The sequence below is a fragment of the Daphnia pulex genome, chromosome 7, assembly GCF_021134715.1.
Source record: "Daphnia pulex isolate KAP4 chromosome 7, ASM2113471v1".
In the NCBI taxonomy this organism is placed as follows: domain Eukaryota; kingdom Metazoa; phylum Arthropoda; class Branchiopoda; order Diplostraca; family Daphniidae; genus Daphnia; species Daphnia pulex.
The window spans coordinates 9,313,304-9,337,759 of NC_060023.1; the positions used below are offsets into that span (position 1 = coordinate 9,313,304).

At 42.9% G+C, this 24,456-nt stretch overlaps 2 protein-coding genes across 2 annotated transcripts; both read right to left on the minus strand.

Moving 5' to 3' along the window:
* Window positions 1-2,618: 2,618 nt before the first annotated feature.
* LOC124198058 (Usher syndrome type-1G protein-like) lies at window positions 2,619-5,541 on the minus strand. The gene is made up of 6 exons (XM_046593710.1): window positions 5,364-5,541; window positions 4,390-4,533; window positions 3,548-4,317; window positions 3,280-3,478; window positions 3,059-3,219; window positions 2,619-2,985 (listed from the first exon to the last, which is right to left on the minus strand). The coding sequence occupies exons 1-6, from the start codon at window positions 5,381-5,383 to the stop codon at window positions 2,744-2,746; spliced, it is 1,536 nt and encodes a 511-aa protein (XP_046449666.1). The 5' UTR covers window positions 5,384-5,541; the 3' UTR covers window positions 2,619-2,743.
* Window positions 5,542-5,682: 141 nt separating this feature from the next.
* LOC124198057 (probable chitinase 10) lies at window positions 5,683-17,937 on the minus strand. The gene is made up of 15 exons (XM_046593709.1): window positions 17,364-17,937; window positions 13,574-13,676; window positions 10,624-11,271; window positions 10,374-10,553; window positions 9,792-10,225; window positions 9,427-9,668; window positions 9,075-9,265; window positions 8,878-8,969; window positions 8,453-8,811; window positions 8,070-8,358; window positions 7,800-7,985; window positions 7,612-7,734; window positions 7,278-7,494; window positions 7,046-7,192; window positions 5,683-6,973 (listed from the first exon to the last, which is right to left on the minus strand). Exons 1-15 carry the CDS (start codon window positions 17,364-17,366, stop codon window positions 6,906-6,908), a joined length of 3,282 nt encoding a protein of 1,093 aa, XP_046449665.1. The 5' UTR covers window positions 17,367-17,937; the 3' UTR covers window positions 5,683-6,905.
* Window positions 17,938-24,456: the final 6,519 nt, after the last annotated feature.

The following is a 24,456-nucleotide window of genomic DNA, read 5'->3' on the forward strand; positions in this document are numbered from 1 at the left end:
CAAATGAGAGAACGCCTTGAACCTCCCGATAGCTTTGAGTGAAGGACAATCTTGACAACACGACGAGGTTCTACAGCTATAGGGCCTAAACATGAAATTAGAAACGCGTAGGCCTACGTAGGTCTATTGATTTTCAATTGACTTTTGGAAAAAAGGTGCTCAGACAATGTTGGCTTCAGATCAAAATAGAATTCAAGTACACGAAGGGGCCAGACAAGTATTTCCATAAAACCAAAGTTTTTTTTTATCAAAGTTACTCGTTTGCACGCAGCCAAAACAAAAAAAAGTTCAATTAGGTTAGGCTTTGATTAATATTGATCTTTTTATTCAGAAACCACATTATGAAAGACTAGCAAAACGAATAAATACGGCCAAAGTTTTAATGCCAGCAGGCGAATGCCGGGCATTTCTATAACGATACAAGGGTGGGCCGGGCAACAATAAAATAGAAACGATTCACGAACAAGCTCATTTGAATAAAAACCAAATCCCTCTTAGTAATACTTGGGAGCTTCGGTGTAGTATGAAGGGGAAGCGTAAGTGGTGGTGTAATATTCAGTCTTCTTTGTGGTGTAATACTCTGGTGCTTTAGTGGTATAATACTCGGGTACCTTGGTGGTGTAATAGGTTGGTGCCTCGGTGTAGTAGCTAGGGGCAGAGTAATACTTCGGGGCTTCGGTGTAGTAGCTCGGGGCAGCGTACGTTGTGGTGTAATACTCTTGGGCCTTGGTGGTGTAGTATTGAGGGGCCTCTGTTTGGTAGTAACTAGGAGCTGAGTAGTACTTGGGAGCTTCGGTGTAGTAGGCTGGAGCGGCGTATGTTGTGGTGTAGTAGACTGGAGCTTCAGTGTAGTAACTGGGGGCAGCATACGTCGTAGTGTAGTAAGAAGCTGTGGTATAATACTCGGGTGCCTTGGTGGTGTAGTAAACAGGAGCCTCTGTTTGGTAGTAGCTTGGAGCAGAGTAATACTTGGGTTCCTCGGTGTAGTAGGCTGGGGCAGCATACGTGGTTGTGTAGTATTCGGCCTTTTCGGTGTAGTACTTGGGGGCTTCGGTGTAGTAGCTAGGTGTAGCGTAGGTTGTGGTGTAATAAACTGGAGCCTCGGTGTAGTATTTGGGTTCAACGTAGTACGAAGGGGCAGCCGCTGTGTAGTAGGTTGGGGCTACGTAATACTTGGCAGCCTCAGTTGTGGTTGTGTAGCTCGGGGCAGAGTAGTACTTGGGCGCTTCGGTGTAGTAACTAGGAACAGCGTAGGTTGTAGTGTAGTAAACTGGAGCCTCGGTGTAATATTCAGCCGCTTTGGTGGTGTAGTAAGTTGGAGCCTCAGTGTAGTAAGCTGGGGCAGCGTAGGTAGTAGTGTAATACTCGGGTGCCTTGGTGGTGTAGTAAGTTGGAGCCTCGGTGTAGTAGCTTGGAGCAGAGTAATACGTGGTAGCCTCGGTGTAGTAAGATGGGGCAGCGTATGTAGTAGTGTAGTACTCGGGCGCTTTCGTGGTGTAGCTCGGGGCAGAGTAATACTTTGGCGCTTCGGTGTAGTAGCTAGGGGCAGCGTACGTTGTGGTGTAATACTCGGGTGCCTTGGTGGTGTAGTACTTGGGGGCCTCGGTGTAGTAGGTCGGTGTAGCGTATGTTGTTGTGTAGTAGGGCGGCGGCGTGGGGTAGTATTCCTTCGCCGTTGTGGTTTGGTAAGAATATCCACCGTACCCAGGAGACATCGGTACACCCGTGGTCGACCCAGCCATCAACGATACAACACCCAACAGCAGCACGACGCCATAATTAACTAGACAATTTATAAATTTAAAACATTATTAACCGATATAAATTGCCAAGTAACAATTAGAACCACAACAGAATTTACTTTAGGAATAAATTAAAAAGTAACTATTTACCCATGATTGCGAACTGGTAATACGATGGAGATACAATAGGGGACAAGTAGTGCACTGCAGTTGTCGTGTCGGAGATGCTCACTCGACTGATTTCAATTGTCTTTTCCCTCGCATTTTATAGGACTTCTCCTCACCCTGATTTGCACCTTTAGCCTTGCGGCTATTGTACCTTTCTGGAAAATTATATAACACGTGGCATTCTAACCCTTCCTCTTCTTTATTTATACACCCCTTTCTTTATACGACTGTCTGGCGCTAATATACTGTATGACCTTCAATCAATTTTAAGCCAATGACCTGGTCATAACGAAACAAAGGTATATTTTTGCATCCCTTTTATTTGTTTCATTATTATTACATTTGATTAACTATTTACTTTACGACAGTGTGCACATTCTTTCAATTTTATCAATTTCGATCTTACGCTTTTGATTTACTTTCAAAATTGATTCACAGGCTGTAAGGAAGTAAAAAGAGGCATAATAAAAGTCTTGTCACGCGTCTTGTCACGTAATAACGCGGTGTATAATCTGAGATTGTAGAGTAGCAGATGAAAATATTTCCTGCCAAGGAAATCCAAGCTGAACATACATTTACAGCCACTCTCTTTGATGACGCCTCTGAACTCGACTGCACTTCATCGTGAGTGTCAACAAAGCAAAATCTATCTACTTGTGCAAAGCGTAAATTTTATACAATTCGGACAAATTCACTGAAAAAGTGAGATTCCATTGTCGATTAAAATGTATTCAATTTCATGTGTCAATAGTTTGCGAAATAATAATTAAAAAAAGAAAAGAAAATTTGTATTGCGTCAAAGAAAAACTTCGTCTATCTGGCGTTTTTCAGTTTTACAAATGACTGTCTTCCATTTCGTCGGGGTTTTCGATGGCGGCTTTCCTATCGTTGATGGCTTTCATCAGTTTGCGCCGGTGTCCCAACGGGATCTTCATTGATATCAGGTCCTCCTCGCTGACCAACATCAGAGAGTCCAAGTCAAATTTTTCCCTGACAAGCGGCTCAATAAATTCCTCCAATCCAAAGGCCGCCAAGAAAAAGTACATTGGAGTCTGTCCGTTTTCTTCCTCGTCATCTGTACGTAAATACATAAAAACATCAAGAGTCAATTATAAAGAAAATCAAATGAACGACTAGTAAAAATTTACCTGATGATTCCAAATCGTCCTGATCCCATTTATCTTCCCTTTGGCGTCGGTTGTGATTCAGACGAATTGCTTCATCAACGGTCGATTCACCTTCCTTATTCGGAGGCACAGCTGCCACCCCGGGGTTCATTGAGTTCCCTCCGAGCGCCGTTATCGAATTCCTAAGAGAAATCTTTATTAATGTCGCACTAATTTATTTAAAATGAAACAGTTTTTCCCACCTGAAGGCTAGACGACCGAAAACGGGTCGTTCAAAAATGGACGATCTGTGCTGCTGGAATGCAAGATCATCACTAAATCCACTGTCGGAAGTTTTGGGGTAGCCAGCAGGATGCAAATTAGAACTTCCCGACGAAATACTTTTGCTCCGGCTATTACTATCTGGATTGGGGAAGACGCTATCTAGACCCGTGCGCTTGCCTATATCCAATAAATGTTTATGATAATCATTTGCGTCATATAATGCAATCGAATTTAGCATATGTATACCATTGCTGTCGTCATATTTCGGCATGTACATGATCTCAGAGTCTCTCCTTAATCCAGAAATGGAACGAACGGATCGTTTGCCGTCTTCAACGGCTCCGATTTTAAAATCGCCCGTCTCGGTCGTGACTTGCTCGCCGTTGTTGTTATTGGCCGTCGAACTTTTGGACACGGTCGACTGATTGCTGGACGATGAGCTCATCATTTTCCGGCGCTGCTGCTGGACTTTTTTGTACACGGCGCTGACGGGCAGTTTGATCTTGTCCTTCTCCTCTTTCGGGTTGACTATGTCAGAGTATTTGGGACTGTAGATCAGCCGGGAATCACGCCGGAGGTCTATGGCCGCCATCGACGGCCGAGGGATCAAGGTCCCCGGCTCGATCGAATGGGCTTCGTTCATTCCGGATCGTTCCATTTCTTCTCTTTCCTTTTCCTGGCGCTTCTTCTCCTTTTCGGCCAATTTCCTGGCCTTTTCTTGCACTTGAGCGAATTCTTTCACCAACTTGTCCGTTTCTTTGGTGGCCTTTTCCGTTTGAGCTTTGACCTTTTTGGGGTCGTGGCGCTGCTGCCTGGCGTCCTGCTCGTCCAGGTAGCGCAGGATCTCCTGGCGATCGTTCATGGCCGCTAATTCTTTGGCTGTGTGGTAATCGATATCTTTGGCATAAAGGTTAACGCCATAGTTCATTAGAAATGTTACGCAATTCATGTGGCCCCGAGCGGCCGCAAAGTGAAGGGCCGTATTGCCGTAGTGGTCGCATTTTTCAGGATCGCCGCTGAAAAAGATAAATAGATAATAAAATACAAAATCAAATCAATTTTCAAATTCAAATTTTTGGTATTTTTACCCTCTGCCAATGATGAGGCGAAGAGCTTCCAGATGGCCTTCGAAGGTGGCCCAGAGAGTCGGAGTCATTCCGTCGTCATCTTTTGAATTGCAATCCTTTCTGGTCGCTTCTTTCAGTATGTCCAACTTCCCATCACGGGCCGCTCTAATTTCGGGAGAAAGAAGAAGATTTCCAATTGGACTTCATCACGTCTTGTATTTTGATTGATAGACTTGGGAAAAAACAAATCAGGACAGAACGTTCCGCTCCGATTCTATCATCACCCCATCACATTTTAGCTATGCACTCGAAATAATTTTGATAAGTTGAATGATAACACGACATCAAGTTTTCTTTATCAAAAGAGAAAACGGAGCTCGCCGGCGTCATTGTCACGATAATAAATGCGGCGATAACAGACGGACACTGATAACAACCGAAATGACCCCGATGTCTCACACTCTCACCCATCCGGAAAAAATTCACGATGGCGCAAATCCTTATTTACATAACTCGATTATTTAGGCGATAAAAACGGCAACCATTAATTAAGTGTTCCCATTTTGGCTCTTTGTTTATAAAAATGTATCCCGTCAGTTGAAGGACATTTAACAAGCCGGAATGGATTCGTGATCCTAAAGTTCTTCATAATTCGACATTATAGAACAGTGACGTTTCCTTTTCATTCTAGAACATAATACAACTGCAGAAGCACTTTTTCCCCCTTCTGTGTTTTTTTTTTGTGACGTGTCCGTCAACTTTCCCCCCTCCCTATAGAACCGGAAGTTGAGGGGGAATTCAAATAATAAAAAAAAGTGGGGGGACTGAGCAAACAATAGCACTATAGAGCAGGTTGTGTGTTGTGCGTGTCTGGATGGAACAACCAACAACGGAAACACTTTCCAGCTTTGCTACATTTCTTTTTCTCTTTCATCATACGCAAATGCGCATCGAAAATTCAGAAGCTGCAGATAAATTCAAAATCAATTTCTTACCTGTGGAAACGATGGGCCATGGCGAAGCGATGCAGTAATATGGATATCCGTTCACTTCCAACCGAGACAGGGTTGTAATCACTTTATTCCTTGTCGTCGGCTTTAGTCTTTTTAGAGAAGATACGGAGAGACAGGTGGCTAGCGTCAGGTATGAACCTTTGATGATGACTGACCCAACCTGAATCCCTCCCTCTTTTTGAATGGATCCAAACTCCGGCAGACTCCCATCTACCGGCAGATTTTAAAATCTTTAACTGTTTACAGTTGACGCGGGAAATTCGAATAGCATTCCCCCAAAATTGAATGAAAACGAACGTAATTTTTGAAAAAAATGCGCTGGTATGTATTATATGGTCATCATGTATGAGAAAAACAATTCATTAAAATTGGAAGTAATAAGAGAGAGTGTCAAAAAAAAAAAGAATGCCTCTGATTGGCTCAAAACGATGATAATGCCAGAATTTGATCACACGTTTCTGTTTTTTAAATGTGTATCAGCAAACCCTCCCCTCCTGAAATGTTGCTAGGTTTTTTTTTGTTTTTAATGAAAAATAAACAAGGAATAATAATAAAAAAACAAACAAGTTTTAAATATTGTGTGCCGCGGCGGAGTAGAGAGAAAGAGGGTGACAGTGGGAGGAAAAAGGAATTCCCAAAATATTCAGACCACAAAAAAAGGGGGGCGGGTGGGGGGTAAAAAAAAAGAAAAAACTTTTTTTTTCTTATGTATAATGTCAAAAAACCAAGACCAAAACAAGAATATGTTTTCCGCATCAGCAGTTTCCGCTTAATTCGTATTTCGTATATGTACACTATATCAATTTTGTTGTGTCTTGAATTTTTTTTTTTTGCAATTGCTTCATTTCCTCTGAAACAATTCAGAGAATCATCAGGTGTCGACCAGACATTTTTCCAACGTTCCAACGTTCACTTAATTAGTTATCGTTTTTTTTTAATAGTCCAATCGAATTGAATATCGTTGATTTTTTTAGGTATTATAGGAGAAAAATAGTAAGGTGGTCTGTGTGGGGGGGGGATTTGAAAACTTGTAACATCGCCTCATCAATTCGATTAAAATAATTGGGTAAAAAAAAACACACCACAACATTTCATTAAAACAAAATAGAAACAGGAAAAAGGACATGGAAAAGTGGCCGAGTAAATTTGTCCAATTTTCTTTTTTTTTTTAATCCTCGCACCGCGCCATCGCAACCCGAATTGTTTTTTTGTTTTTTCTTCTTGAAAAATGATTTTTTCAATTCTTATAATGAAGGAAATTAAAATATAAACAAAATCAAAGCTAAAAAAAAGGGGCACTGGAAAAGAACGGGTTATATCACCACGAAAAACAAAAGAAAAAGGCCTACAGTGTCGCGTAGAGGACTTGATTATTACATCACCCAAATGAAGAACAAACAATTTCTTTTTTAATTGCAGGATGAGCTGCGGAATTGTTTTAAAAAAATGTTTTTTTTTAGTGTTTCCATTTTTTGTTTTTTTAGACGACCTACTACAACAAACTAGATCGTTTGTTTTTTGTTTTTATCTCCGGCCAGTTCCCGCAGTAAAATGCGTCTCACAGCCGGGAACATTTTCCGGCCAATCACAAACTGTGTTTAAAAAAAAAAAAGTAGAAAATTAGCGATGAAATAAGAACTCGAGAAATGGTTGTAATAATTTACCATTCTGTGAAGGATTGAATACGAGCTGGACGGGGCAAGGCATGTGGTGTTTGCGTTCGCCTTCGCACATGTAGTACATGGCACAGTTGGCTTTGTCCGGATGGTAGGAAATGTGGCCGTCTTCTTCGTCGCACGTTACAACATTCGCTACACGAGAAAGAATCAAAATGAATTGTCTTTTTAAAAAACTCCCCAAAAAAACCATAAAAATGAAATATATGTAGGTCATTACGATCTTTGGGGGCTGGTTTGCCGGTGATGAGGCTGGACGCCGATCGCTCGTAAGGTCCGTCGTAGACGAACTGGACTTGATAATTATCGGCCGTCAGCTCCTGGCGGACGGCTTTCAGCAACGGGTAACGTCCCGACCCGCAGTGTCCACGGAAATCGTCCATATCAAGTGAATAGATCATGACGCCACCAAAGCCTTGCTCTTTCAACCAACTCACCTAAACAAAATGAAATGAGAAAAATGTTAGTAAAAATGAAATCATTTTGTTTTATGGGTTAATGTATAACAACTGGTCGTTAAACAATCAAGTCGATTGTTTATAGGTTTCAATTACTTTAGTGCGAAGGCTGCGCTCGTCGTCGAATCCGACCCACTGGTCGTCACGGTAGGCGAATGGCACCTGCTGTTCATTGTCCCAGACCAGAGTCGTGTTGTCCTCTTGCAGAAAATCGCACACCTGCGTGACCAACAACCAAAATAGAATCACGATGAAATCTAGAATAATAACAACAACAACCGCACCTCGTAATAAGCCAAGAAACCAGCTTCGGAAGTATAAGGGCCGGCGATTCCGCCACCGCTGGCTGGCGAACCGATATCGAATTTAGATAAATCGGCCAGCGTGAATGTCCGCCCAAAAGTGGGCATACCGATCATGATTTTCTCAGCTGGAGCCCCGAGTTTCACCCACTCACGCGCTCCGTAATCCTAAAATAAGAAAAACAAATGGCGGTTTTGATTTGGAAACAAAGTAGGACAATAATCAGAACAAGGTTCTGTTGCTGGACGTACGACGGTGAGTTTCCTCTGGTGACTGGCGGCCGTTTCTAGAGGGAAGAGCGGACTGTTGTGGCCGACTTGACCTTCCCAGTGGCCGTGGAAGTCGTAGGTCATGACGTTGAGAAAGTCGACGTACTTGACCACTTCGGGAACGTCGTAACCGGCCGCGATGGCTTCCGGGCTGGCAGGCACGGCGGCCGTCAGCAGCAGACGCGGCATCTTGTTGGTAACCGACTCGCCTTCGAAGGCCAAACGCAGTTCCTTGATCAGATTGAGGAAGGACGCCCGGTCGTCCGCACCTCTGCCAAAAATCAAACAACACAATTCCATTCAACCCGAAAAAAATATTGAATAAAAACGGTTGGGCAACACATAGCTGGAGGCGCAAATCGTACCTGGGGTACTCCCAGTCAATGTCCAGGCCGTCGAAATTGTTGGCACGAAGAAACTCGGTCGAGTCGTAGACGAACTGGTTCATGCGGAAGATGTTGGACGTGAGTTCCTTGAACGGAGCGGATCCCACCGCCCAACCGCCGATGGCCAAGATGATTTTCAAGTCGGGGTTCTTTTCGCGCAGGGTCTGGATGCGGGCGTGAACGTCCAGCTCGTCGCCTTCGACGGCCACGCTGGCACGTTGGCGGGGCTTCCGGTTGCCGGAATCGGCCGCACTCTGCTTGACGCCGCCATCACTTCCAACCAGCGAAAGTCGGTAATCCTTCAGGGCTCCGAATGCGTAGACCAAATGGGTGCACAACTGCAGCGGAAATTAATAAAATTAAATCTAAATGATTTCGAATTTTAAAAGGGGTTGGACTAATACCTCGGTGTTGACTTCTTCCGGAGAGAATCGACCCAGTCCCGGTCGATTGGCCGACCAGCTGGTGTAATAGCAAATGGTTTTAGCGTTGCTACCTGTTGGGCCAGCCCAAAACAGTTGTAGGAAATCGAACGAAAGAGAAAATTAGGTCGACGGCTCAAAAGACAACAAGACAATATTGAGGGTAATCATCTTTTTACCGTTGACGGGTGCGGCGTTGTTGACGTTGGGCAGGAGCAATTGCGGTTTCTTGGTTGACACTTTGTTGAGTATGTCAGACAGTGAAATTTGAATGGGCGGCGGTAGGGTTGTGGCCGTCAGAGAAATGGTGGGCACTTCTTGGGTCCAGTCGACATCGTTACCAGGTCGAGGAATGCCTCGCAGTTCCTCCCTGGACACACACACAAATAAAAAAAAAAGGAATTTCGTCAGTTCCCAGTTTTCCCTCTATCCGCCATGGCGCTCATTCTTCCGCGTATAACAATCAATTCCGCGTCAAAAGTTTTCTCTAAAGTGAAATGTAAAGAAACGGGTTGATTTTCTTATGATTACCTCATGGCTGCGATGAGTGGGTATTTGACGTTGTTGCCGCAAACGGTGCCGGTGAAATCGTCCATGTCCAGGGTCCAGACCATGGCTCCGCCAAAGTTGTTCTTCTTGATCCAGCTCATCTTGTTGCGGATGGCCCGCTCGTCGTCGAATCCCACCCACTGGTCGCCCATGATGAGATACGGCACCTTCATTTCATCGTCCCACACATAACTGGCCTTTCCGGATCTCAGCATTTCGCAAATCTACAAAATCAAATAAAATCGGGAGCAAATAAAACAAAATGAAACAATTGAACGATGACATCTTCCGCTTTCTCCCTGGGAAAATAACAAGTTAATAAAATAAAAAGAGAGCTGGAAACAAACCTCGTAATAGGCGAGGAAACCGGCTTCACGGGTGTAGACACCCTGGACGCCGCCGCCGCTGGCCGGTTCGTTGACGCGGAATCGAGCCGTGTCCGTCAGCTGGAAGGAGCGGCCGTAGGTGGGCATGCCGATGATGAGTTTCTCACGGGGCGCGCCCAGGCGGACCCACAAATTGGAGGCGTGATCGACCGACAGCTGCTTGCGCCACTCAGAGTCGGACGAGGGCGAAAAGAGCGGGGCGTTGTGGCCGACCGTGTTCTCCCACTTGCCGTGGAAATCGTAGGCCATGACGTTGATAAAGTCCAGGTAGCTGGCCACGGCCGGCACGTCGTAGCCGCCGTTGATGTTGTCCGGGCCGACCGGCACGGCGGCCGTCAGCAACAGCCGCGGGCTTTTCAATTCCTGCGATTCGGCTTCGAAAGCCTCGCGCAATTCTGACGAATCAAACAAAAACCAAACGGCGCAATTTGATAAAAATCGAACGGAGGAATTTCATGGCCAGTTCACGGTCTCCTTTCACTCCTTTTTGGTTGTTTGGAACGTGAATGAGAGAGAGAGATTGACAAAATGTTTGTATAATACCTTTTAGGAGAGAGACGAAATTGCGCTTATCATCAGATCCTTTGGGGTACTCCCAATCGAGATCGAGTCCGTCGAATCCGTGCTGGCGCAGGAAAGGAATGGCGCTAAAGACGAAGGTCTGACGGGCGTAGCGCGTGGCCGACATCTCCTTGAATTTGGCCGTCCCGAACGTCCATCCACCTGCAACATTAAATCATTGCGTTTAGTTTTACCCAAAAGAACCGGAATTTTTGGTGAGTTGTTTCCTGACCGATTGCGAGGAGGACCTTGAGGTCCGGGTTGATATTCTTGAGGGCCATCATGCGCTCGTAGAGGCCGATTTTCCCGTCGACCGATTCGTCATTGGCCTCCAACGAGCTGAGCTTGCCCTTTTTCATCCATCCGAAGGCGTAAATGATGTGCGTGCACAGGTGAGGGTCGATATCTTCCGGCAGATATTTGCCCGTCTTGGGACGGTACTGAGCCCAGTTGGTGAAATAGCAGACGATCTTGTAGCCCTTGTCGGCCGAGCCGCTGCCCGCTGGCCTGGAGATTTGCACGTTCTTCTTGTCGTTGTTGCTGGACAAAGTCGACACTCCGGTGGTGCCCGGCTTGCGCATGCCAGGGCGCCTGGAAGGCCGCTGGAACACGCTCTTTGGTGTGGTGGTGACTACTACCGGAGACGAAGCGAAAGGAGCCGATGTTGTTGTTCTCAATCCGCCGAGCGGCCGGCGGATGAAGGGCGTCGCTTCCGTCGCCGCAGTTTCTTCTTTCTCGACGGCCGCCGGCTCGGTGGTCGTCAATCCGAACGGTTTCTTAGTCGGCCGGATGAGACGGTTTCGAACGACGCTGTTGCCGACGCTGGCAGCAGCCGAAAGCGGATCCCTCCGCCTCAAAGGCCGGCGAACTTTGGATTCGGCTGTATAAAATAACCAAAATGGCAGAATGTGTTATAAGGTCATGTAATAATATAAAAAAAGACCCAACCGAAGCCAATCGGATTGGTTTCGCAATTAACGTCTTTTCATCACACGCTCAAGTCTCTTTTTTTATTGTATATAATTTCTGGTTTGCTGGCGCTATGCACGTCTAAAAATTACCCGGTGGCCGCCGTCCGTCCAAGTATGGCTTCTCTATCCTTTTTATTCTTACACACATTTATAAATAAATTCTTTTTGTTGTTTTTATATATCCATTTTCTTTATCCCAAACCATATTTGATGGTTAGATTTCGCTTCGACTTTTACTTATTTGCTGCGCAGTCGTCGGCCATTATTTCACAACATTGATGAAAATAGGTCCAAGAAGAAGCACACGCTAGAAGAATGATAGGCATATAATAGACGCGAGGGGCTAAAAAACAAAATCTACTACTTTTCCTTTTTCTCTTGTAAAAACTAAACGACGATAGAATTTACTGTCCTATTGGTCAAGAACAAGTCGAGAAAAAAAGAGAGAGGAGTCCTTGAAGTGCTGTATAGAGAATCAAAATAAAAATAGAAGAAAAATCTGATGTGGTGAGAAATGAAAATCTTTTTCTTACACCGACCGATACAAAGGAGAGTTCCCCTTCACAAGTTTTTTAAAAAATATAAAATAAAATAAAATAACTTTATTTTGTGTGTGCCTGGCCTATGCCGTTCCTTTGCAATGATGGACGATGCGGAGTTGATTGGGAACTTTTCGGACCCCCTGCCATTGCGAGTGAAAGTATCCGGCAATAAAATCAAACGGGACCTTCTTTAATAACTTTTTTGAAAATGATTTCATATCGGCGACATCAGTTAAACAATTGATTGCGCATTCATCTCAAATTCCCTGACACTAGCTATTGATGTCATCGGTCGTGATTTCATTGACGATGTTTTGCATACGCGGGTCATCCACCGGCGTGCGACGAGTTTTTCCCGTTTAGAAAAAAAAAGAAAAAGGAAGACGTTTCCAAAAACTGAAATGTCTGTGTGGATATAGTCGTGAGTGAAATTCGATGCTGACAAGTCTCGTGACTACTGCTGTTTGATTCTTTTTTGTTTTTTTTTGGCCAGTTCCTATTTTCTCGGTATTCCCGCGCACGCTGCTGCTGCTGCCGCCACCGCCGAAATCCAAAATGGAAAATATCAAAACAAGAGAGAGAAACAAACCTCATTTCGTCTAGTATATCTCTTCGGGGCTGCTGTCAGTTCTATACCCCGCCAGAGTCTCTCTTTCTCTTTTCTCGTTTCACATTTCCTTTATCGACAACGACTACTACTATACCACGAGAAACAACTTACTCTCTGTATAGCTCTTACTCTGTGGCACGCAGAGCTCCCGGAGTTGGTTGTTGTTGGTTGAACTGATCGGTGGTGAGACTAACTACCATGGCAACCGGGGAGAAAGGTGTCGGCGTGAACCGTTTCTTGACGTGAATCATTTTTGTTTGTTTTTTTCGGACCTTCTCTCTTTCTTTCTCTCACACACTTTGATTGATTTATATTTCGTGGTTTTCTAAAAAAAGTTCTGTAGAAACAAATCAAATTCAAAGGGAGGAGCGCGGGAGAAAAAAAAAGTGAAAGGTGAAAGGATATGGCGGCCCAAGTGGATTTTTCCATCACGCCCGCACAAAAGACAAACAACACCATCAAATTTGGATTTTTGGTTATTTTTGGGTTGTTGTTGCGCGAGGTGAAAATAAAACGGTCGTGTGTTAACTGAATGGGGAAGTTCCTCTTTGGTATTTCGCCCATAACAAGAGAAAGGTCTCGTCTCTCCTCTATATATGCAAAATAGGCAGCAGCAGCAGTCTCAGGTCGTAACGTGCAGACGTTGGTTGGTAGACGTTGGAGTCTCACAGGTGAACTCATCAGAGGTAGACTTTCCCCTCTATAGCCGAGCCGGCCAGACTGCCGGTCTCTCATTTATTCATTCCCTTTCTCTCTCTTCTCTTCTCTCTTCTCTCTTCTTCTTTTATTTTTATATATTTTCACGAAGAATATTAAACGCAGTCAGACATAGTATGTTCCGCAAAAGATTTTTTTTTTATATCAAAAGAGGTTCGTCCCTTTTTAAAAAAAGAGGAAAACTTTCACTATTTACTTACAAACTCAGCTCACCTGGCCTGGCTGACTGGAAAAAATAACAAAACAGTTGGCACACGACGAAGATGGGAGCGTGCGCGCATCATATATGATTATTTACACGAAGGAGGAGGTGGAAGAGAAGGAGAAGAGATAAATGCTTACCGTCTACGGAGGCCGTGATGAGCGCCAAAGCGAGAAGGAAGACCGCTACCAGAGCCGTCAGCCGCCCTATCCGCAAGTGTTGGCATCCTTTGAAAGCGGCAACCTATATTTCAACCCCCAAAAAATACAAAAATTTAATAAATTATTTAAAAAATGTGGATAAATCTGTAACAATCATCCATTCCAAAAGACATCCATATAAGTCAAGGTGTTGATGGATTCCGTCGCAGTCGTCCGCGCACGTTATATGCGGGCATAACAGCTGACGAACAAACAACAAACACGAAGAGTTAGAAAGTTTGTCTTTCTTTCGTTCGTTCGTTCGGTGTTCCCTCCCAAAATAAGAAGTTATGAATGGTCTCTCTCGTTGGGGGATATTAGATTTGGTGGGTGTGTACACTGTAGTTGTGTACAGTGGTAGCGGGGTGAAATCGTCACCAAAGGGGGGAAAAACTTAACGGCCGAATAATCGACCAATTGCTGGTCGTAGAGCGCGCGTGAGAGAAATGAATTTCTTCCCCTGGCAACTTTATTTTTTTGTTATTTTTTCTCTCGTGTGGGAGGAAATATTGGGTGATGGATCACGGCCGGAGTGCGGTCGGATGAAAATGACCGGATGGAGCCCACACGATGCGGTCACGAAACGAGTCACGAAAAGAGGAAAAACTACAACTACAACTACAACAACAACATAATAATTCCATCATTATCTAAGAGAGAGAGAGAAGAAAGAGAGAAATAGAAAGTGTTGGACACACACACAGCACTACACACGGTACGTATATATACAACGCGAGACAATCGGAAAGTAAAAGTTGTGTCATTATGTTGTTGTTGTTGTTTCATTCTCTTTTTTGTTTTTTAACCAGAAGGTTTTTTTTGTTTTTTCGGGAAAAACACACATCGCGCTAAAAGAGTTGCAAAATGACAATCGATTTTTTGAGAAGAGCCGAACGACACGCCAAGGTTATACACACCAGAACACACAAACAAAAGAATCGATGGCAGTTTGATTGTGTTTTAAAAAAAAACCTTTCAATGGCTCCAACAGGTTGGCCTTTCCATAAAGATTATTAACACCTTTTTCTGACTTGGAAAAATATATAAATGACGTCACACAATAGAGCCTTAAATAAAAACAAAAGGAGCCCAGATATACCACCGACACGATTTGATTTTATTGGGGGAAAAAATGAAGTATTTCACTTGAGGTTTTTGTTAAAAACAAAATAACACGCAACCGAAAAAAATATTATAACAATGGCGCCCGCCCAAGCCGTTGGCTAAAAGGAATAACCCCGAAAGTCATACAGTTTGCGCTGTAATACAACCAAAGTGGAGGAATTTAATTGATTTGACTTTGGACCACGCCCTTTCATTCTGATGCATTCCACCTGTATGCGTGTAACCCCGCGTGAATCTGAGCCTGGGTTGGTTTTATTTTCTTTCAATTCATTCTATTGCAACAGCCACTTGGACAGAAATGTACTTGTGCGACTGTAATTTCTTGCTTTTGTCCAAGATGTGACAGATTGTCCTTTTCTGGTTCGCGCCAATGTCTCGTTGACAATTGCTGCTGCTGCTGCTGCTGGCCGGATTCCACGCGGGAGGTCCGCCCGTTGCACAAGACGGGCGGCCACCAGCAGCCAGTCGCACATACATGTCTAAGAATCTAAATGCTCGAATTGTTCAAAGAAAGTTCTATCCTGCCAAGAAATAAAATGTTTGGTCCTTTTTTTTTCTTCTCTCGCTGCTGTCGAAAAACACATCAGGACACGTAGACAGACAACAGCCGGTGAGGAATTAGCATCGACTAAATATGGAAATTGACAGCAGTTGGGAATGCGCTGCTGTTGCAGCTGAGAGAGTCTCCGTATCACCTTATCAGTGTTCAGCGAGAGCGAGAGAGAGAAAGAAAAGCTGTATATGTGCATACATTATTATATAGCACTGCAGCAGCAGGACTATATGCCATGACATCAGCCGAAAATGCTCAAGGTGAGCAAGCTATATATCTTGCAGGTAAGAATCTCAAATTACTTTTCAATCACCTCTCTCTCTCTCTCTCTTTCTGGTATTTATTAAACGATGGATTATCTACAAGACAACTCTGGTGCTCATTAGAGGTTGTAAACCTTTTTCTTTTGTGTTATATATTTTTAGATGTGTACAAGGACAGGACAGGAATCAACAACAGGATAGATGAGTGATGAGGGAGTCTCTCATCCATCTGATGATGGTGCTGGGGTGGTGGTGGTGCGACTTAAAAACATTTTTTTGTGGGTCGATAAAGGACACGACCGACAAGGTCATTTTTGCAACGCACACGCAACAAGTGAATAGAACCCAAAGTCTTCCGGGTTGTTGTTGTTGGGAGTCATTATATAGTAGATGATATTATCCATCCTACATATCAAATTATTATTATTCTTTTTATCCTCCTCAGCTGTAATACTGTCCCCCCGGTGACGATTTCCTCCTTCATTCCTCCCCCTCACGACCCCAAAAGAAAAGATGTGGCCAAAAAAAGAAAGAAGCAACGGGGCAATCGTCATCTGCAACAAGTTGTTGCTGTTGTGGATATAGCGGGTTCTTCTCCTCGGAAAAAAAAAGTTCTCTAGGTCAATCGTTCATAAAGCCACAGAGCCGAGAGAGACACAATGCAGGGCAGACCCACATGCGCCCAGGTGAGTCTTGGTCTTTCCTTTTTGTTTTTAATGGATAAGATTCCGGGGGTAGGGATGCACACAAAGAAGAAGAAGAATATTTAACAACTACTAGCCAAAGAGCCTCGAGGGCAATTGCACCGGGTCTTTTTTCTCCCAAAAGAAAAAAGAATAACATTTTTATTTTACTCTTTTTTTTGGTTTTGTTTTTATCCTTCACTTGATTCATGACCAATCCCGCTGTCGTCCAGGAGGACCGCAACATCACACAAAAGTACCGTACGCTTTTCAATCAGGGGGTAGAAAGAGGAGGAGGAGGATTAGATCATCACGAACGGATCATGGGCAGTCGTGATCAATTTTTTCGGCGACTTTTCATCGCCAACGTGAAGAAGAAAAAAACAAAAAAAAAAGAGACTCACGAAGAACAAACACGCAGCTGCGCTTTGTCACCTACTGACCGTATTTCCTACCCCGCCCATAGGTGCCGTGTCGTGTAAATAAAAAAATAAAAAAATGAATTTTTTTTCGTGTGTGCTGTCCGCCCAGTGAAAAATTTGTTCGTTTCATATCAAAACGCCGAGACGCTTGACGACGTCAGCACTCAAAAAAAAAAAAAAAATGTGTTTGACAAATCAATTTGCGCACGGAGTAACTTTTAAAAAAATTAAAACTCATTTTGGAATTTTGTCGGGTGGGAATAAGAAGAAAAAAAAGAGACACACACAAGAGCGCACTGTTTCGTGATGGAGAGAGAGAGAGAGAGAGGGTCACTGGTGACCTAGAAATGAACTCTTTTTGATTCTCTTTCTCTTTCCCTCTCTCTCTCTCTCTCTCTCTGCTCTTTCTACATCATCATCACCATATTCTTCTTTCTCTTCTTCTTCTTCTCCCGATCTTTCTTTCGAAATCGACTAAGTTCACAGCCCCCCAAACTATTCGATCGAAACTTTGTCGTTCGATCGAATGAAACAAAAAATTGAGGCGATCGTGTAGAAATTATTCCCCCGGTCCCGCTCCACTAATTTGTTTGTATCAAAAAGACAAATTGGAAATCATCGGTCGATGGCAGCGGATGACACCAATAGTCAAAGAAACAATTAAAAGGAAAAAATGTCGCTTACCATTTTTTGATTAGAAGTGGAGAGAATGAAATGTCGTATCGCCGAAATTGAATGAAAGGAACCGAGAAGTTTTGGAGAGATCCGTGGAATTTAAAATGATCAAAATAATGAAAAAGCCGGGGGTGAAGCACACTAAAAAGTTGACACACGTTCCAGCGACAGTTTTAACGTGACAAAATGGGATGACCGGACCGAACGGCCTGTGCCTCTTTAGCACTCTTTTGTTTGTTTTCTCTCTTTCAAATTGTTTCCGAGAATGAATGGGAAAACCGAACCCAAAAGTTCACCTTCGGTTTGAAACAAATTTGGTTTTAAAAACAAAATCCAAAATAGAACTCGTCCAATGACTATCGATGCAGTTGGCACTTTGGTTGTCAAAATAGAATTTGACAATTTGTTGCCGATTTAAGACCAAAAACTAAAAATCAAAGTTTTTTTAAAAGAAATTTAAATTTTCTTGTTTCAGAAAAACCAATCGACGAAAATGTGAGCGCGTTTTGTTTTTCGAAGGTCCGCTTGGCTGGCCGTCTGGATGGCAACTGACTGGGCCACTAGTGTCTCTCTTTTCTTCTACCTGTTGCCCGGGAACGAAGTAGCTTAGGACTTTTTCTTCTTTCTTTCTTTCTTTCTTCTTCCTTTCATTTATTCTAGTCCTCCCTTTTTTGATGGCTTCTTTCTTCAGCCACCTGGCGGGGCGGGCCGCAGACCTCCTCTCGCTGTACCACACAAGTACCGTATAGACTCCACTCCCGATTTGCTGGAGAACCCAATCAAACATGTATACACATACACATATCCCCATAAAAAGAAGAAGAAGAAAGAAGAAAAAAACCGTTTCGGAATTACAGGTTGAGGGGCCCCCCGGTGTCCACACACAGTCCAGTTGCTGGTCAAGCCGAAAGGATTTGAATATCAAATCTAAAGGAGTGCACAAGTCCAGGTTAACAGTAGACTGGACTCTTTTTTGGCTAAAAAAGACACCTTTCTCCTCAGACTCTACTACTATCATACACACACACACACACACCCGGTTTTATTTTATTTTTTCGTCTTTCTGCATGGCTTCTCTGATTCTTATTTCCATCAACATTTTCGTTACGTGTGTATTATATCGCAGAGTTTTCTAGACACAAACGCGCGCGCGCCTTCTCTTTCATTCAATTTTTTTTTCTAACTTTTCGCCCCGTTTCGAGAGAGCGGGAAATTCGTGAATATTCGTGAATATTTCGTGAATCACGCCGACAATACCGTGATTGCAAGATGTGTGTTGTGTGTGTTGGGGGGGTATATCCGAGCCGCCCCTGTAGGCGTCACACGACAACTCGTAAGAACAAACAATGGAACGTTCATTCATTTATATATACCGGCGTCGCAATTTTATCGTGTACGAAAAAAATAAAAGACTTTCCCGTACGTACTGTACTTTTAACAACAAAAAAAAATCTCATGAATTATTGAGTCAAAAAATATATCTAAGCCGGAGCGGCATATCATCATCCCGCTGTATGTAATAATATGTAACCAACGGGAAGGTTTGGCAACGAAAGAGTTTACTTTCATTCAAACTCTTTGATGCCATCGATCATGTCCACAAGAACAACCAAAAACAAAAAAAGGAGAATGAAAACTCGTCGCCCGGTTCCCTCTATCTCTCCCACGGCAAAACTGGACGACCTCTCGGTCCAGCAGCAGCAGCCCAGCAGACCTCCAGGAGCTCGCCAAGAAACAATCGACTTTTGATCCAGTTTTTTTCCCAGCAGCTATAGTTCTCGTCCGTGCAGACTGCAGAGCTTTTGTTATACTAATAACTTTGGCTATACTATACTATACATCGCCAAGGCTACAGTATACACTACTGCTCCAGTTCTCTTCTGCATATAGACACACAAAAATGGCCGAGCTGCTGCTGCTGCACACGGGTCTCTTTCGCCTGCAACGGTTTGAAGGTCGGTTCTACCCCGTAGCCAAATAGATTGGATCTGTTTGATTTTTCGCCATTTGTTTTTCAAGGTGGGCAGGATCCCAACCCTGTATTTTTTCAGAAGAAAGAAAGAAAAAACAAAACAAAAAAATAGACGTTTGTATGTATTTGCCCTTATTCGTAAATCACAAAGTGATAAGGCAGAACCACGCCCTTTTTTCTCCCTCCGCACCAGCGCGGTTTGGTTTGGTATTTTTTGTTTCTCATTACAAAAGTTACTAAAAGAAAAATAAATAATATGCTCCAAGGTTTTTTTTTTTTGATTTCATGCAATCAGCTGATGTGTTAATATCTAGACAAGTTTCTTGACCTCCGCGGGCTTCTTAGAAGAGCAAAAAAAAATAAATAAATGAAATAACTATTTTAATTGTTATTAGATTATTCAATGAAGTTGTTAGGTGAATCAAAAAAAAAATCTGCTACAATTTTTTTTAGAGGTGCAGTCAAGGTGCAGGTGTGACAGGTGTTTCGCGGGACTCCTTGGACGTTTTGGGTGGGAGTTTTTCTTATTTGATTTTATTTTTTTGACTCACGAGAGCGGCATGCAAGCGCCGCTGTAGGCGAAGGTGCGGTCCGACTCGAGCACAAATCTTTTCTCGGGCTGATATATACTCTAATAATACGTAGACTTTGTGAGCTGCGGGCTATTGTAGCGCAGCTCTTATTGTTCGGCGTGATGGTGTGTGTCTGTCCATTGTGTATTGCCAAGGCAAAATGTGCCTGTTCAATTCTACCTGTATTTCGTTCGATTTTTATTAGCCGTCTGCTCTTTCTCTTTGTAGTGGGTGGGGTAGGGGGGTTTTCCTTGGACACCTGTCTGTTGGGAAAAATTGCCGGCCCAGTCCCGTATTATGATTGCAGACTCGGTTCGTTCAGCCGCGCTGATGTCATTCCAACATATATACTATTTTAGATCGACACATTTTGCAATTCAAACTGCGCGCTTAAAAATCCCACCATAACCAGTTCACTCCTCTGTTCTACTATAATATAACAGATTCTTTAGCATCAGCTTTTCTTAAGTAATCGTGACACGAACTTGCGATATACAGTCCGCGATTGCACACGTACGAGCAAAAAAAAAAGAAAAAAAGAATCCAGTTTATCCGTTATCGTTGGATCAACTCCATTTTCACGAATCTCTCAAAACTAGCGCCGGATTTTCACCCGGATTTTCTGCTCGTTTATTTCTTCTTCTTCTTTTTTCCCGAGAATCGTCTCTTTGATTTTTATTTGATATTTTTCCAGGTTAAACGTGCCATTCCGTGTAGAATGGAACCGTTTTCTTCTTCTTCTTCTTCATTCTTCTTCTTCTTCTCGGAGAGAAACAAAAAGGTAGCGCGGCCTCGTTCTGATTGGATTGCCCGCCCCTCGACTCTCGAGAGCTCCTCGGGAGGTTATCGGGACGTGACAGGAATAGCCAACCAGCAGCAAAATGACTGAAATCAGAGAGAGAGAGAGAGAGAGAGAGAGATGGACGAAACGGACGGACGGACGGACGGAGCAAAAAGTGGGAAAATGGAAAGTACCGAGCCGCCCCAAAAATCACAGGATCTCTCTCCCGCACGTCAGATCTAATGACTATCATCACCCAAAAATCCCGTCGTACACAATTCATTACACGCGTTCATTTTGTTATTTCCATATGATCAAATTTACCTTTGACTACAAAGAGAGATGAATAATGATCGTGTTGTGTATATTAGTACCTACCTTTTCACCGGTAGCTGCTGGTTGGTCGGTTCGAGTCCAAAGTGAAATCCGAGATGAAGAAGGAAAAAGGACAAGCCGATGAACACCAACAACAACAACAGAAGCGCTTTCTCATTTTTTGGTTTTTTTTAAAAATGTTGAAGAATAAAATTAAGGGAGGTGTCTATTATCCACTGGGTTCGTCGCCGAGAGATCACAGGAGTGGGTCCGGGGTGCCATTCATACATTTCCGCGCTGAATCAAAACAATTCCCCAGCTTTTATTTTTGTTTAAAAAAAGAAAATAAAAAACAACTTTTCCTTTTTCGATTGGGAAGGAAATCATTCTTGTTATACACACACCAGACACAAGACGCTTTCGGGCGATTTGGTTGGTGTGTGTAGAGTGAACGTTTTCTTTGGCTCAACTACAACAACATATATATATATATATATATAACCGGCTGTATAAGTTGGTATTAAAAACAAGACTTGTGTGTGCGTTTGTAAGCGCCCGACTGCGTGTGTGTAATGCCGCCCACTATTTTGCCGAGCGACGAGGGAAAGTTACGACGACCGTTTGGATGGATCAATAACCTTTCCTCATTCTCTCTCTCTCCCGCTCAAATTTTCACCCAAAAAAAGAAAAAAAGAAACAATCAAAAGCCCTCCCCCCCCCTCTCCTTTCGGGTGTAGGTATGCAAACCAAACTGTATACAGTATATAGAGAAATAATTGCATTGCGCATACTATCAAGGTGTGTCCGTCTGTCTGTCTCTTTCTCTCTCTCTAGACTCTTTTTTTTCTTTATGATTCGATAACTCTAAACCAAACGCAATTAGGGTCGACTTGGGGATAATTTGCGATTGTCTTGTCTTGTTGTTGGCCGAGAGCTCTGCGTCTATTATTGGTCGCCCCGGTGTTGAAACAAAACTTGTGATTCCTCTCTCTTCCCGAAATGCCTGAAAGTTGGACAATAAACCGCAGGTGCAACAATCGCTTCGTTTTCACGCTCGACAGCGGTCAAAAGGAATGGACTTTCGGCTCGAAATATTTCAAAGAAAGTCTGACTTTTTTTCCCATTTTAATAACAGCGTTGCGATATATTTACGTACACTGCGGAGCACTTCACTTCCTACACTGGGATTTCGGATTTGGAAACCAAGAAAAGCCAACGACATCTTTCGTCAACCAAAAGAGAAAGATTTTTTTTTCACGACCGAAAGTTCCTCGAACCGCGGCGGCAAATAAATAAATTAAGCCAATTATTTTTAAAACAAATTTATTTTTCGAGAGTCGAAATTAAATAAAAATCGCAAACGAGTTTTGTCTCCCTATTTTGCTTGTGTGATGATGATGAAAGTCGATTTGACGGATAGGCGAGAGAGTCAATCAACCGTTATACATGCAGAGTCTCTTCTATAGCAACGAATCGAGCGAAAAAGCCTGTTATGCAATAATAACTGTCTCTCACGAGTCAAAAGGAGCTCCCCGGCACTGGCTTTGTTTTCATTCAATTTTTATTCATGAGAATTGAATATTAGTCATAATATTTTAATTTTTTTCGAAAAATACTCACAATCTCTTTTTCTCTCTCTCACCCCCCCATAAAAAGAGCAACTCGGTTGGGCGTCTGATTTTTCCAGTTGAATCAATTCATGTAAATTTGACATCTAGACGGTGGAAATCGATATCCGAACATGAAAAAATTTCGATGGTTATGTAATACACAAGTCATAGGGAATTGTGTGACAGTATCTCTCTATACAAGTGTATACCCGTCCTTTTTTTTTGTTCTCTCCCAGTGGTTTGACATATATATTTCAACTTTGTTCGCTGATTGTGTTGTGTGTGTGTGTTAGCTGGACTACTTGCCACCAGCGCTTTTTTCTTTTTGGCTTGTACAAAACAACATGAAGCGGCAGCAGCAAATAACCTTGTTTTCGATTCGAGTTGGCTGTTTGGCCTCGTAATACTATATAGAATAGTCCTCCTCCCACCCAACCCCACCACCGCCGCCCCATAAAATGTAATTTTTTTTTAATCGTGAGGACACAGTTTGGCACCTTTTTGGCCGGAGCTCAAGAAAAAAACTGAATTATTTACTCCGCCAGACTCTCCTACGCTCTCGGAATTCTTGTTATTTTTCTTTTTATGATTGCATGCCCCCGAACCAAATCAAGATATAGCTGTGCACTGCTACTGCTACTGATATCTATGGGTGGGAAATATCAGATACGCCAGCAGTCAGTCGGTCCCTTTCCCGAATCCCGAGAATTCTGCCAAGTGTAACGAGAGCAGCCCGTCTAAACGGTTGATCCCGGACCCTGAATGTTCACGGCAACCCCCACAAAAAAAAATACAGAACAAACGAAAAAGAGTTGCCATGTGAGTTATCTCTGTTCTTCTTCTTTTTTCTTTGATAAAATGGTGAATTCGGTCGCACGGCGTGTGTGTGTGTGTACACCGTGAAAGCGATGGAACGGGAATCAAACTTACACACACACCTTTTTGCTTATTGTGGGAAACAGGAAGAGAAAACGTCCAACAACAACAACAACAACCGAAACAGACGGGACAGGCTCTCGGGCGGGATTCCTCCTTTTCTTTCATTTCATTCCCATTTCTTTCTCTCTTTCTTTTCTTGTTTTTTCTTCATTTTTTTGTTCTTTCACTTGGATTTACAAGATCGAGAAAGTTGCGGGACGACACACACACGTCACCGCACGGCGCGTGCAGCACGAGCGTTATCAGTGTTTCTCTTTCTTTTTTTTTTTTTGTTGTATAATAGACGATAGAAAGAAAGAAAGAAAAGTTCCGGGAATGAATAATAATATGTGAAGGAAAATAAAGAAGCTAGAGCTACTATAGGAACTCCCGATCTGTTTTTGTTAGACTCTAGTCAATCAGTTGTTGGCTGCTGCTCGGCAACAAATGGAACACCACTCCTTATACTATTAGAATACACATAGATATGCGGTAGGTTAGATACTTGATATTGGTTTCGAAAGAAATGGAAGATCTCTTTCACCGGAATCGAGTCCAAACAAAAAAGAAAAAAGAAGAATGATATCTACTAATAAATAACCAAATGGGAAAAGCTTTTCCTTTCTCCTAGACCACCAAAATCTTTTTTTTCTTTAAACAAATTAACATAAAACCGGCTTTTTTTTTCTCGGATGGTAAAAGGCGGCCTGCATTGGATTGATGTCGTATTTTTATTTATTCAAATAAATAAATTAAAAAAAAGCCAAATATTTAATTTTTCTTTCTCCTTAGAAAATCTTTTTTTTTTTATTGAAATGACAAACCGTCTGGCGGCTTTTCTTTCATCCGCACAACTTTTCACTTTTTTGACCGAAAGGTTTGAATTTAATCAAAAAGTCCGTTTTTTTCCAGACAAGAGATAGTTAAATGGACA

Excerpts from the sequence above, each read along its gene's own strand:
- LOC124198058 (XM_046593710.1), bottom strand. The coding sequence starts at position 5,383 with ATGGCCCATCGTTTCCACAG. Across the intron at positions 3,220-3,279 it reads TTCGGTCGTCTAGCCTTCAG|GAATTCGATAACGGCGCTCG; the intron begins GTGGGAAAAACT and ends GATTTCTCTTAG. Across the intron at positions 2,986-3,058 it reads GGACGATTTGGAATCATCAG|ATGACGAGGAAGAAAACGGA; the intron begins GTAAATTTTTAC and ends ATTTACGTACAG.
- LOC124198057 (XM_046593709.1), bottom strand. Across the intron at positions 10,554-10,623 it reads CAAGGTCCTCCTCGCAATCG|GTGGATGGACGTTCGGGACG; the intron begins GTCAGGAAACAA and ends TTAATGTTGCAG. Across the intron at positions 7,986-8,069 it reads ACCAGAGGAAACTCACCGTC|GATTACGGAGCGCGTGAGTG; the intron begins GTACGTCCAGCA and ends TTCTTATTTTAG.